This window comes from Diabrotica virgifera, chromosome 1 (genome assembly GCF_917563875.1).
Source record: "Diabrotica virgifera virgifera chromosome 1, PGI_DIABVI_V3a".
NCBI classification, from domain to species: domain Eukaryota; kingdom Metazoa; phylum Arthropoda; class Insecta; order Coleoptera; family Chrysomelidae; genus Diabrotica; species Diabrotica virgifera.
The window spans coordinates 301466839-301481609 of record NC_065443.1 but is presented as its reverse complement, the minus strand read 5'-3'; the positions used below and the strand labels follow the sequence as shown (position 1 = coordinate 301481609).

Here is a 14771-nt window from a genome sequence, read left to right as displayed (position 1 = left end):
ACAGTTAAGTTCAATTTTTTCAACTAACAAACTTTTTGATATCAGTTACAAAGATATTAACAAATTAATTTGCAGTTGAAATACCATTGGTATATAAACGTGGCAGTTAGATAATGTGACAAAATATTTCCGCTTCAAAATAAGCTGTCCTAGATATTAAAGTAATGACAAATTTAAAACTGATGTCACATCTCCATCTACAATGGTATAAAAAGAATACACTTTTTACCACACGTCGATATGTTATAAGGTTAAAATAATTTATTTTTGGCATAAAACATATTCAGCTACAATCCACCAATAAATTAATGTCTAATTACGCTAAAAACAATAATAAAATGAGTTAAATAATAAATAAGTCAATAGCCCATAAGAGCTAATGTATTTGTAGGACCTATTCGAACACTTGCGCCTCTAGCGGCGATTGCTGAAAGTTGAATTAGAGGTTGAAAAGTTAGCCCACAAACGATGCATTGCGTTTCCACTCCTTCTTACTACAGGTGCTACAGGTCTCCATACATCAACCATAACTGAGAGTGACAACCCACCTGACCATAGACATTAACCATAGACCAGGCTAGAGATATGCCGCTCAATGCATCGGCACAGCATAGAAAACGCGTTTCGTTTATTATGCTGTGGCATAGCCACCTTTACTTTACAAGCCATGAAGAGAAAAAGGCAACGTCGCAATTGATGACGTCCGTAGTCCGACTATCGGACTACCGCTTTCGAAACTACGATTTTAAAGTACAAATTCTGGTAAAATTTATAGTATTTTTTGAGTCGAATACGAAAATATTATTAATTAGAAGTTTGTACAAAATAATATTAAAAGTAATTCCTTGTAAGTAACGTTTATTATACAAAAAAAGCAATAACAAGAATATAAACGGGATTCATTTTTTTCGAATCCTAAGAAACCTAATAAGTATTTTTGAAAAATTTAAACGCAGAATGAAAGATTACGTTAGGACCGAGGGCCGAAAGTCCCTGAAAACTTCTATGTTTATTTTAATAAGTTACAGGGGTGAAAAATTAAGAAAATTTAATGTGATTTTTAGTTTCAAATATGTCATTAAAAAACATTTTATTCATTGTAAGGGACTTTCTGCCCTCGGCAATAAAGTAATCTTTCCTTCTGCGTTTAAATTTTTCAAAAATACTTATTAGTTTTCTCAGGATTTGAAAAAAATGATTACATTTAAAATACAGGCGTCAAAATTTTACATTTTGTTCCTTTCCACTTAAAGTTTGTCGCACTTATTTAGAAACACCCTGAATTGATAAAGAACAAATATAGTTGTTAAACATAAGCGAATTAATCAAAAAAACAGAATGTTAAGAAAACCGGAGTCTATAGTTGGGTTTTAATTTCAGTATTTTATAAATGCCCGGTACACCATAAAAATTTAACTGGTTAGCAACAATATTATTACAGCGGTATTGTAAAAGAATTAGGCTATAACATATTAAAAAATCACTTAAATCTGCCAACAGATTTAGGAAATAAGACATTAAAGATGACAACATTTTTAAGTGGACGGATTTCTATATGCACGCAAGTTTATATAAAAATATATTGAACTAAAATCATCTTAATAACATACCTTTAAATGTTCTTTATAATTTGGAGCACGAAATATTGTAAAATATTTCAGTTTCTCTGTAAATACAGTGAAAATTATTTAAAAACAAATGAGAACTGTCAGAATTAATCGGTCTACCAATAGATGTTGCCAACTTTCAACTTCATGGCTTGTTAAGTAAAGGTGGCTATGGCTGTGGCATCGGGGTGTAACGCCAATCAACTACGGTGGTCTAGCTATCTCTGTCTGTCGTTGTCGTACGAGCACAGCATAATAAAAATAGCAGTGACACACTAGAAGGCGGGAAAAGTTCGCGCACTATTACTACGCAGATCGTCGGTCATTTTTCGCGTAGTACCAGACAGTGTAGAAAATCGACAGTGTTGCCGATTTGTACATAATTATCAGATTTACTTAACTTTTATGACATTCTAATAATAAATATTATTTAGCTTAATTTTATACGTATGCCTGTGGGAATTATGTCAATAATTGGGACATAACACAAAATATTGACGATGAATGGCGATTGTATTGTTAATCTTTTGCAGAAATTCCAGAAAATATTCAAAAAGAATATCTTACGGGTAATAAAGTTAGTGCAATATAACTGATACTGCAGCATTTCAGAAATAAAAAAATCACGTTTTCTTAGATATCGTTGTTTGTCGACGTTTAAATGCGATTTGTGAGCAAATATTAAATTAGTGTTAGCAAAAGTGAAGGAGTAAAAGAATGGTTACTCCTTTCAAACAGACAAAAAATGTTAAATTATTTTAATCACATAAAGTCTTCATTTTCACAAGATGAGGATGAGGAAATTTTAGTTGAAAGCGTTCCAGATGAAGTTTTATTATAGTATAATATATGATAATATTACATATAATTTTGTTACAAGTATTTTTGAATTAACAAGTTAAGTTGAATAAACTAACTTTTTTCTTAATGTATTTTTATTACCCTTAGAAACTACCAAGATCAAAAATTTTAACATAATTTTTGGCAAAATCTGATCATTTTAGCGGTGGCTTGATATAATTTCATATAGTGACATCGGCAACACTGATGAACGAACACATCACATCACCACTGAGATGTACTACGCGCAAAATGGCGACTCTGTACTTTTCAACTTCAAAGGCGGCATCGGGGAGTGTCCTTGCTGGTCTCGTTTATTATGCTGTGGTACGAGTGTGAGCGTATCTACCAATTGGTGAGAGCATGATACTATAAAAATAACAAGTGAAGGGTGAGAGTAATGGAACGACAGAGACACAGAGGCAGCGGCGATCATATGCTAGAGAAAGCTAAGCGCCGCGCGCCGCTAGAGACAGATAGATAGACCACCGACCCGAACTGCTCCGCGTTACGCTATTTTTCGGACTTTGCATAATCTATGTGTTATTACATCTATGCACCTGACACCAGGGGCGGGATTACGAACACTCGACGCGAGATCGCAAAACGAACCGTATGCAAACTCGATGCGAATACGTATCGAAGCATCCGCTGTGAGCCGATGAGTAGAGGGGATTTGACAGTTTTCGCCAGCGCTGATAGTGGCAGTTTTGTGCATTGAATTTGAACAATTTTATCAGAAAAGTACAAGTTTAACACCGCGAGAGGTTTCATAGATCAGCAACAATTTTCGCACTTTTAATTCTTTTGGCCAATTATATTAGTCCTGGGGCTAGATTCCGTGCACTGTAGATAATCTACACGTCGCTTTCTATCGATGTCAATTGCCGTGAAAATATTTGAATTTTTAGCTTTAATTGAATTATTTTCTAGTTTTGCTAGGTTATACTCTAATTGATGCTGAAGTGACACTTAGTAAAACAAGAAAATATTTGAATTAAAACTAAAAATTCAAATATATTGATAGAAAGCGATCGGCGTTAGCGATTGTACACAGAATCCCATCCCTGGTTGCTGGATAATCGTCAAGGCCGTAGCCCAAAAAAATTATTAAGAAGAAAAAGTAAGATTTAGGCTATGGTATTAAAAGGTAAACAATTGTATGTAGTAAATAAAATTGATTATTAAAATGCAGTACTACAAACAAATAAAATTGATTAAATTTACTTTTATATAATAATTGCATACCATATCAACATTGTGGAGCAACATATAATTTTTCTTCTTCAATGACAGTAGGCATGAAATATACGTCAATTTGACAATTTCAATTGACAATATGAATTATTTAAGAAAGTAGCAAGATTTCTCCGCTATTCACGCACGCTCGTTTCTCGTATCGCCTCCAAGTACTTGCACACAACGAATAGTGTTGTTCTTCCATATTTTAGCAGTTCATTGTTTATCGTATCAGGACCAGATGCTTTTATGTTTTTAAATTTTTTTATTCGTTCTTGTAGCTCTCCTTCTGATATTAATACCCTATCGTGAGTTTCGTTAATGCTTCTTTCTCTGTTCCCTGTTTGGGAATCTGTGGTGTAAACTATTCACTGACCGCAGGCAGCTGTAGATATATAGTTACATTGAGATTATTCTCCGGAGTGATCAAGCATATGTTCTTTTAAAGAATCTTTTTGAACAAACCACTTAAAACAGATTTTACATCTATAACGTCCTTTGGAATTGTGATCGTTCATTACGTAATTTAAAATTTGATATTTCCGAGTTGTTTGTTTACGGTGATAATACATAGTATGGCTATCAAAATAACTTTTATGACTAAACTGACTACCACAAATCTCACATTTATAAAACTTATGACGTTGTTCATCGGTGTGACCGTTCATATGCTTAATTAAATTTTCATTTATTTTGAATTGCTTAAAACAAATTTCACACTTGTAATTCTTTTTTCTAGTGTGTGCTTTTAAATGTATACTCAAATAACCTGCTGTAGAAAATTGTTTAAAACAAATTTCACACTTATGAGGCGTCTCTCCAGTGTGAACTTTCGTATGCGCATCCAAAGATATTTTATGTTTGAACTGCTTTAAACAAATCTCACACTTGTAATTCTTTTCTTCAGTGTGTACTTTCAAATGTAGTTTCAAATTACTTGCGTCCATAAACTGCTTAAAACAAATGTTACACTTGTGAGACGTTTCTCCAGTGTGAACTTCCGTGTGCGCATCCAAAGATATTTTATGTTTGAACTGCTTTAAACAAATCTCACACTTGTAAGGCATTTCTTCAGTGTGAACTTCCGTATGCGCATCCAAAGATATTTTATGTTTGAACCGCTTTAAACAAATCTCACACTTGTAAGGCGTTTCTTCAGTGTGCACTCTCAAATGTACTTTTAAATTGCTTTCTGCAGTGAACTGCTTAAAACAAATTTCACACTCGTGAGGAGTTTCTCCAGTGTGAACTTTCGTATGCAAATCCAAAGATATTTTATGTTTGAATCGCTTAAAACAAATTTCACACTTGTAAGGTGTTTCGCCAGTGTGTACTTTCAAATGTAGTTTCAAATTATTTGCGTCCATAAACTGCTTAAAACAAATGTTACACTTGTAAGGCGCTTTTCTAGTGTGAACTGTCTCATCCGCATCCAAAGATATTTTAACGGTGTGAACGTTCCTATGCTTCTTTAAATTTTCATCTAGTTTGAATTGCTGAAAACAAATTTCACACTTGTAATTATTTTCTTCAGTGTGTACTTTCAAATGTAGTTTCAAATTACTTGCGTCCATAAACTGCTTAAAACAAATGTTACACTCGTAAGGCGCTTTTCTAGTGTGAACTGTCTCATCAGCATCCAAAGATATTTTAACGGTGTGAACGTTCATATGCATCTTTAAATTTTCATCTAGTTTGAACTGCTTAAAACAAATTTCACACTTGTAATTATTTTCTTCAGTGTGTACTTTCAAATGTAGTTTCAAATTACTTGCGTCCATAAACTGCTTAAAACAAATGTTACACTCGTAAGGCGCTTTTCTAGTGTGAACTGTCTCATCCGCATCCAAAGATATTTTAACGGTGTGAACGTTCATATGCTCCTTTAAATTTTCATCTAGTTTGAATTGCTTAAAACAAATTTCACACTTGTAATTCTTTTCTTTAGTGTGTACTTTCAAATGCATTCTCAAATAACCTGCTGCAGAAAATGGTTCTAAACAAATTTCACACTTATGAGGCGTCTCTCCAGTGTGAACTTTCGTATGCGCATCCAAATAAGTTTTATGAGTGAACTGCTTAAAACAAATTTCACACTTGTAAGCTATTTCTACAGTGTGCACTCTTAAGTGTTGGTTCAACTCACCTTTTGTAGCAAATCGCTTTATACAAATTTTACACTTATAAGGTTTTTCTTTAGTGTGCACTCTTAAGTGTTTGTTCAAATCACCTTTTCTAGCAAATCGCTTTATACAAATTTTACACTTATAAGGTTTTTCTTCAGTGTGCACTATTAAGTGTTTGTTCAAATCACCTTTTCTAGCAAATCGCTTTATACAAATTTTACACTTATAAGGTTTTTCCCCAGTGTGCACTCTCAAATGCATTTTCAAATAATCTTTCTGAGAAAACTGCTTACAACAAATTTCACACTTGTAATCTTTTTCTCCGGTGTGCACTCTCAAATGTACTTTAAAATTACTTTCATGTTTAAACTGCTTAAGACAAATGTCACATTTATAACATTTTTCGGCAGTGTGAAGTCTCATATGTGCATATAAACTATTTTTATGAGCAAACTCCTCATTGCAAATGTTACATTTGTGAGGTTTATATCCAGAGTGATTTTTTATATGCTCATCTAAATTACTTATATGAATAAACGGCGTGCAACAAGTTACACATTTAAAATGTGTTTCTCCACTGACGTGGAATTCCATATGTCTACTTATATCACGTCTTTCAGCAAACTCCTTATTACAAACGTTACATTTATAGGGGCCTCCGCCAGTGTCAACTTCCACATACTCATTTAAATCATTCTTATGGGAAGACTCCTTTGAAGTAGTTGCAAATTTTGATGTTTCTTCTTCGCCATGTTGGCTGACGTGTTTTTCTTTATTACATGATTGTTCAGTTAATGCTGTCATGATTTCCATTCCATGCTCCTTGTGAACAAAACCTGAAATAAAAAAGAAATATGAAAATTTGTTTGCTTTTTGTGATAAGAAAAACCGTGACAAGACATCTCGTAAAAAATTTCGCCACTTCGCAAGAACGTAGGCTTAAGTCAAAATTTGACGAAATGGACTTATTAATGCAGATCTACTAAATAATTACACTTTTATAAAAAAGAACTTTTTTATAATAAAACGTTTTTATTATTTATAGGAGAGAATATAAAATAATTTGACGATATAAAATGCTTAAAATTCCAAAAATTATACTATAATAAAAAGTACTTTTTATAATAACACGGTTTTGTTATACAGTGATGAGCGCGCTAATTGGCAAAATAGAACAAAAGATGGAAAATGTATTAAGTTATGAGATATAAAGAAATGAAACTAGTCGAGCTGGGAAATTTAGCGATATTAACCTAAAAATTTACATTATATTGATTGTTTCCCACCTTTAGAGTATCGGACGAGTTTAGCAACTGCCACTGTCACAGTGACAGTTTTAGTTGACATACTCCACTGAGACGTGTAAAGGTGGAAAACAATCATTGGGTGCGTTCGGACGACCATAGCGGCTGGCGGTCAGCAGAAATCGGCTGAGTGGTTGTATCCAGCCGTGATAGGGAAAGCTTAGTAAATCTCTCAGCGGCTGGCTTCCAGCGGTGACGTCTGACAGCTACTTCTGGCTCAGCTGTCCAGCCGCTGTGGTCGTCCGAACGCACCCAATATTATGTTAATTTATATGTTAATATCGCTAAATTTACCAGCTCAACTAGTTTCATTTCTTTTTATCTCACAACTTAATACGTTTTCTAGATTTTGCGCTATTTTGCCGGTTATTAGCACGCTCGTCACTGTATACAGGACACAACATGTTTCGAAATAATAAAATATGAATTTTTAGTAGGTGTATTAACTGTTAAAATTATAATTCCAAAAATTACACTATCATAAAAAAGTACTTTTGATAATATCACGGTTGTTTAAAATGGTATTTATATATAATAATTAACTTATAAATTATGAATCTTAAGTATCTTTTTCTTCTTTAAGTGCCATCTCCGCGGCGAAGGTCGGCAATCGCTATTCGTATTTTAGAGACGGCTGCTCTGAAAAGTTCATTTGATGTACATCCGTACCATTCTCTCAGGTTGGGCAGCCACGATATGCTGCGTCTCCCTATGCTTCTCTTTCCTTGAATCTTTCCCTTGTAACGATATGATACCTCGCCAAGCGATAAGCTGCTTTACCCAAGGCGACCGAAGGAGTGTCAGCGTTGGCGCATAGCATCGCTGGGGGAAACCGAAGGAGAGGGCATCGAGAGCATATTTAAGGCGAGCTAGGAGAATGAGAAAATCAGTCGTGGCTAGCGTGTTGAACTACCCATGACTCAACAGCTGCTGCTCGCGTATTGAACGATCATTAGCTGGCTTGGCAATAGATTCACCGTATGTGAGGTGGGACTATGCCTGGGCGGACGCCACCGTAGTGACGTGGAGTCTTGCCATGACCGTTATCGCAGCGTGCGGTAGTAGCGAGGAATGATCTCCGGATCGGAATATAGGGCTATGTTGATTTAACGTAGCGAGGTTGTTATTGTATATAAATATACTGTTTATCGTATTATTTTAACGTTCTGATTATCATCGGATAACTGTAAGAAAGTTTAATATTGTTTTTCCTTTGCAGAAGACGGAGTTATATTTTATTTGATTTGTTTTGAACTGTATACAGTATTTCTCATGATCATCTTTCAGTGCGTCACAGTTTTTCGATTTCTTTCTAACGCATTAAATTGTATGTGACAGAAAAAAAGGCACGTCGGTGATTACATTTCGTCGGTGACATTTTTATAATATTTATTCTAGTTGTCGATAGATGGCGCCATAATAAAAAAATAATTTTTTTTAAATTAGATAATAATATTACAAATATAACCTGTATACTTTATAAGACTATACAAATCAAAGAAAATACCATTTTATAAATGCAAGAATCACATTTGATTTGTTTTTATTCCAAATTGAAAATAAAATGTGACAACTGTCAGATTTATCTAAAATGGCATGTTAGAATAAATGTCATAAATGTGTATTATCACGGACTTACCCTTTTTCCTATCATTTGTTACGCACTGAAAAATGATCATGAAAAGGACAATATAATTATCTTTAATATATTTACTTTATTTTTAACTTGTGTTTTACTGAGTCTGTCGTCCTTAGAAGAACTACCCGTTACACCGTGCATAATCAATTGGAACAAGCTGTATCTCTCTCCACGTGTAATATGCCCGAGACATAATTTTTGTTGTTTTGATGGTATTTAGGATTTCCATTTCTTTATTCATCTTTCTCAGAACCTCTTTGTTTGTGACGTGTTCTGTCCACGATATTTTCAGAATTCTTCTGTACACCCACAGCTCGAATGATTCTAGTTTTTTCATTGATGCAGCCTTAAAGGTCCAAGCTTCCATTCCATAAAACAAAGTCGAGAAAACATAGCACCTAGCCAACCTAACTCTTAGCACCAACTTCAAATCTCTTGTGCAGAGCACTGTTCTCATTTTGTTAAAATTTGTTCTAGCCTTTTCTATTCTCATTTCCTGTAAGTAATCTAATGTGGAGTTGATCATTGTTCCAAGGTATGCATATTGGTCGACTCGTTCGATATTGGATCCGTTTACGAAGATATTTTCGTTATTTCTTTGAGTTTTCGATATTCTCATAAACTTTGCCTTCTTGACATTCACTGTTAGCCCGTATTCTTGTCCAAACTCTGCTATTCTGGCCACCAGCCTCTGAAGATCCCCAATATTTTCAGCTAAGATGACAGTGTCATCAGCATATCTAATGTTGTTAATGGGAACTCCATTTACCTTTATTCCAGCTGTTTCACCCTGAAGAGCTTTTTTAAGATCTCTTCCGAGTAGGCATTAAAAATAATTGGCGACAACACGCATCCGTCTCACTCCACGTCTGATTTCAATTTCCTCTGACAGCTGATCGTTAACACGTACTTTTGCTCGTTGCTTATAGTATAAATTCGATATAATCCTGAGGTCATTGTAGTCCAGCTTCTTTGAATCCAGGACATGCATTAATTGTTCATGTCGTACTTTGTCGAATGCTTTATTATAGTCAATAAAACATGTATATATCTTGATTGACGTCCAGGCACCTTTGTATAAGTATGTTAAGTGAAAAAAGAGCTTCACGAGTTCCCAGGCCTTTGCGAAACCCAAATTGCGTATCATTAATGTTTATGTCCAGTTTATGATATATTCGGTTATGGATGAATTTCAGTAGCAACTTTAGCACATGGGACATCAAACTAATGGTGCGGTAGTAGCCGCATTCTCTTGCGTTTTTCTTTTTAGGGAGGCAAATAAAGATCGACGTCAACCATTCTTTGGGTAATGTGCCTGAGCTATAAATTTTGTTCAAGAGTACCACTAAAACATCAATATGCTGCTCATCTATAATTTTTAAAAGGTCGATAGGAAGCATGCCAGGCCGTGGACTTTTTTAAGTATATCAACTTTTAATTATTTATTAAAAAAATTAAAAAAGATACGCAACATCCGTGTTTAAACTAGGGAACTTTCGATCTGCAGTCTAATGCCACTGACCCACCATAAATTTGTAGATATCGATTTATTAACGTATTTTAAAATATTGCATTAGTTACATTTTTAAAATAGTTTGAAATAGAAAAAAAATCGATTTATCCATACAGGGTGATTGATTAGTGGGGCTCAGTAGATCCGTTATAGTAATAGATAGCAATAAAAGTTAATAATAAAAATTGTAACCAACTTTGATTACAGATTGATAATCAGTAATCGTAAATTGTCAGTTTTAGACAATTCAGGCATGGCTTACCTAAAATTTGGAAAGATTTATTAGACCCGTAATTTAATTTGCTCTGAAAAATGAAAATATCTCGAAAACTAATAAATTTAGACATAGGGAATGTTATATAAAAATTAAAGTACGGTAATGGTACTTTTTGATAGTGATATAAAATACAGGGTGTTTCATTTAAAATTATTGAGAAAATAATGTACTTGCGTTTTGACTCACCCTGTATTCAATATAAAGAAAATTAGCAATATCGATTATTTATATGACAATAAATAAAAAAATATGGTATTAATAAACCATTGCCGTTGTGCTTGTTGCTTTCTGCACAGACGATGGCATCTAAATGCACATTTGAGACCATTAGAAGGGGGGGTAGATATGTAAATTCAGTCTAGAACTCGCTGGTTTTTCCCCTTCGAATAAAGTGTATACCAATATAATATTATATGAAGCGGACTAAAGTGGACTGTTTTATTCTAATTATGATCAAGTAAAATGAAACAAATGAAATAGCTAAAATACACCATTTAATGTTGAAACGACGAATTATTTACAAATTTACACAAATATTTTGAAAATACAGACAAACAGATACAATAAATTATAAAAAGTTCAGAAAAACCACTGACCCAATTAATAGATACAATATTGCCATTGACCTTACCAAATCAGCTGTTACATAGAAATATCGTAAAGGAAATACAACAATAATTAATAGTATTCTAAACAGCTAAGACGTTAAATCTCCGGAGCGAATCTGATACCGATAAACAGCCCCATTTTAAAGAAAGAATTTATGGTCGTAAAAATATTACGGCAAAAACAATATTGAAATTCGGTTAGGTCAATGATACCAGAGTATAATATAATGAAAGGAAAAAAAAATATTAATAAGCGTTATTACGAGAAAGGCACCCTATAAATTTGTGAGCTAATGTATATTGCATAGATAACACTGATAAAAAGCTATAGAACAAAAAAAAAACAATGCATGCACACGTTTGCACATAACCCTATAAAAATCATGGTCCAAGAGCTGTGAGACATTTTTGAGTAGGTATTTTAGGCAACCTGAAAATTTTTCAGGTGACTCTTCCATGATAGCATGATAGCCTAATACAAAAATGCCGGTCTGGCTGGAGGGTAGCGGTTATTTTCCCCAAAAATCCCCCCCAAAGTTAAAAAAAGGGCAAAAATTGTTATTACAAAAAATATCATTGACGTGACTTTAAAGTACATTTAAGTATACAAATATAAAGAAAATAAACAAGCCAGGCGATTTGAGGGCGATTTTAACTCTGCAAGATACTTGCATGGGCGTCCCAGGATTATTTTCAGGAGATGCATCTGAACTTCAGAAGATTTCATCTGAATCTGTACATACTATTAACGAGTATAAAATATACAACTATACATACATAGCTATGTATATTCTATCCGGACAGGGCGATGCAATTGTTATTTTGACAGGGTATTTTTTAATATTAAAAATAAATATTCTAAAGACAGGTTTTTTGGTGAAATTTTTCAACTGCCATGTCATCAAACAAATTACGCGTGCATATAAATGAAAAGCGCTATAGGTAAGCAGTGTGGGCCGCCGTACAACTTCTTGGCTTAAAAACCTACGCCAATGGTTTGGGAAAACTAGCACTGAACTATTTCGTGCGGCTGTAAATAAGACAATGATTGTTAATATGCTGCACAACATGAGAGCCAACGATCGACAAGCGGTCTCAGCACCTTAAGAAGAAGAAGTGTGAGAAAGGGCGTATACCGATAGCTGTTTGTGTCCTCTGTTCTAGCGGAGCGAGTCCGTTCGCTCGAGAAAAATCACGTGACCTGGCGATACCCATGTTGTTGTGCCTCGAAACGTTAGAGTAATTATTATATATTATAGTTTTTTAAGTAACTTTTTGTTAATTAAAGGAAAATAATACGTACTATACAATAGATTTTGCAAATATGATAGAAAAAGACAAATTTATTATTATAAATATATAGGTAGAAAAGTATAAAACGATAAGCTAAATAAATTCGGTGTCCGAATCTTGTACATCTTCTTCAAACCCCTCATCTGAGCTTAAATATTCATTCTCTTCTTCTTCGTCAGACTCGTCAGTCGAAGCCTGCACAATCACGGGCGCATCTGAAGAAAGACTTGCCATTTGTGAGATGTGGTGTTATCGAATAATGTAAAAAATATCATGGACACAACACATAGCAAACACGGAAACATTAAGAAAGATGAAGAAGGAAAAAGAAATACTCAACACTATGAAGGAAAAAAATGAGCTACTTTGGTCTTAAACTAAGAAATAAAAAACCTGATGTGATTGGTTATATAAGGAAAAGTATTAAGTATTGGTTATATAAGTAAGAATACGTAGCAACTCAATTAATTAATCACTAATTAATTTTTAATTAACTCTAAATACATATTACAACTATTTACAGATCAGGTAGAAGAGGAATCTGAGTCTCGAGTGGAGTTTGACGAAGAAAAAGAGAATGAATATTTAAGCTCAGATGAGGAGTTTGAAAAAGAAGTACAAGATTCGGACACAGAATTAATTTAGTTTATAGTTTTATACTTTTCTACCTATATATTTATAATAATAAATTTGTCTTTTTCTATCATATTTGCAAAATTTATTGTATAGTCCGTATTATTTTCCTTTAATAAAAAAAGTTACTTACAACAACATGGGTACCTGGTTACGCCAGGTCACGTGATTTTTCTCGAGCGAACGGACTCGCTCAGTTACAACAGAGGACCCAAACAGCTATCGGTATACGATCTTTCTCACACTGGTGCTTACCTATAGCGCTTTTCATTTATATGCACGCGTGATTTGTTTGATCACATGGCAGTTGGAAAGTTTCACCAAAAAACCTGTCTTTTTTAGAATATTTATTTTTAATATTAAAAAATACCCTGTCAAAATAACAATTGCACCTCCCTGTCCGGAAGGAATGTACATAGCTATGCATGTATAGTTGTATATTTTATACTCGTTAATAGTATGTACAGATTCAGATGAAATCTTCTGAAGTTCAGATGCATCCCATGAAAATAATGCTGGGACGCCCATGCAAGTATCTTGCAGAGTTAAAATCGCCCTCAAATCGCCTGGCCTGTTTATTTTCTTTATATTTGAATATTTAAATTTACTTTAAAGTCACGTCAATGATATTTTTTGTAATAACAATTTTTACCCTTTTTTTAACTTTGGGGGGGATTTTTGGGGAAAATAACCGCTACCCTCCAGCCAGACCGGCATTTTTGTATTAGGCTATCATGGAAAAGTCACCTGAAAAATTTTCAGGTTGCCTAAAATACCTACTCAAAAATGTCTCACAGCTCTTATACTATCAATAAAATAACCCGATATAAATCATTATATGGATGTATAAATATGTCAATAAAGTGTAAAGTAGCGTATACAAACTAATCAATACAATAAAAGTTTACCAATAAAGTTTAAAAACGCATGCAATAATTATTAGAAATTCAAACACTATATATTTAGTTCCAACCACGTGAAACGTTCGAAGCAATGTTCAGACCGGTAAACGATGAGATGAAGTTTGAGAAACGATGAGATAATTTGAATTTTATCAGCAGTATGATGTAGAACCAAATAATATGTAGCAATTGTACGTTACCAATGCCTCTAGGTAAACTTAACTCGTTCACAAGATGGCCCACCTGACTTGGACCATTGGCACTTAACACTAGCTTATTCTTCGTTGGACTGCACCAGCACAGTGATGATTTTCCCCCCGCTAAGTGGGTTTAAATAGACTAATTTTTTGTTGCTCAATTAAAGAAAATTGGTTTAGGGTTTATTACCTTTTTTTACGAGTTCCATTTCGGGATGCATTAACCATGATTAGAAAGATGGCTTATAGGCACGTTCTCAATAGTAATAAACAAAAGTTTTAATTAAAAGTTCATATACTAGACGCGACACTTTTTTTTACAATGGTCTGTAACAATCCATGCCGGGAAGAAACTATACGGGGAGAACCAAAAGTTAAGAAAATTGCGGAACTGCAACAGTGCTTATTTTTATTTATACAGGGAGTTAAACTTGTTACGATTTTCATAAAATTGGTTATAACTTTGTAAATACCCTGTATGTATAACATACTAAACCTTTATATTTTTGTGATGGGAAAGTTAAGAGGATTTCGAAGATAAAATAAAATATAGGGTGTTCAATTAAAAAAAAAAAATAACTTTGATCTGTCAC

At 33.8% G+C, this 14771-nt stretch overlaps 1 protein-coding gene across 5 annotated transcripts in view; it reads right to left on the bottom strand.

Moving 5' to 3' along the window:
• Window positions 1–848: 848 nt before the first annotated feature.
• LOC126879180 (zinc finger protein 493-like) overlaps window positions 849–14771 on the bottom strand; it is a 35638-nt gene continuing 21715 nt past the window's right edge. For all 5 annotated transcript variants that reach the window (XM_050642217.1, XM_050642216.1, XM_050642219.1 and 2 more), the window contains one exon: window positions 849–6648. In XM_050642217.1, the coding sequence (XP_050498174.1) occupies window positions 4097–6648 (2552 nt within the window). In that variant the 3' untranslated portion in view covers window positions 849–4096. The remainder of the gene's footprint in view (window positions 6649–14771) is intronic.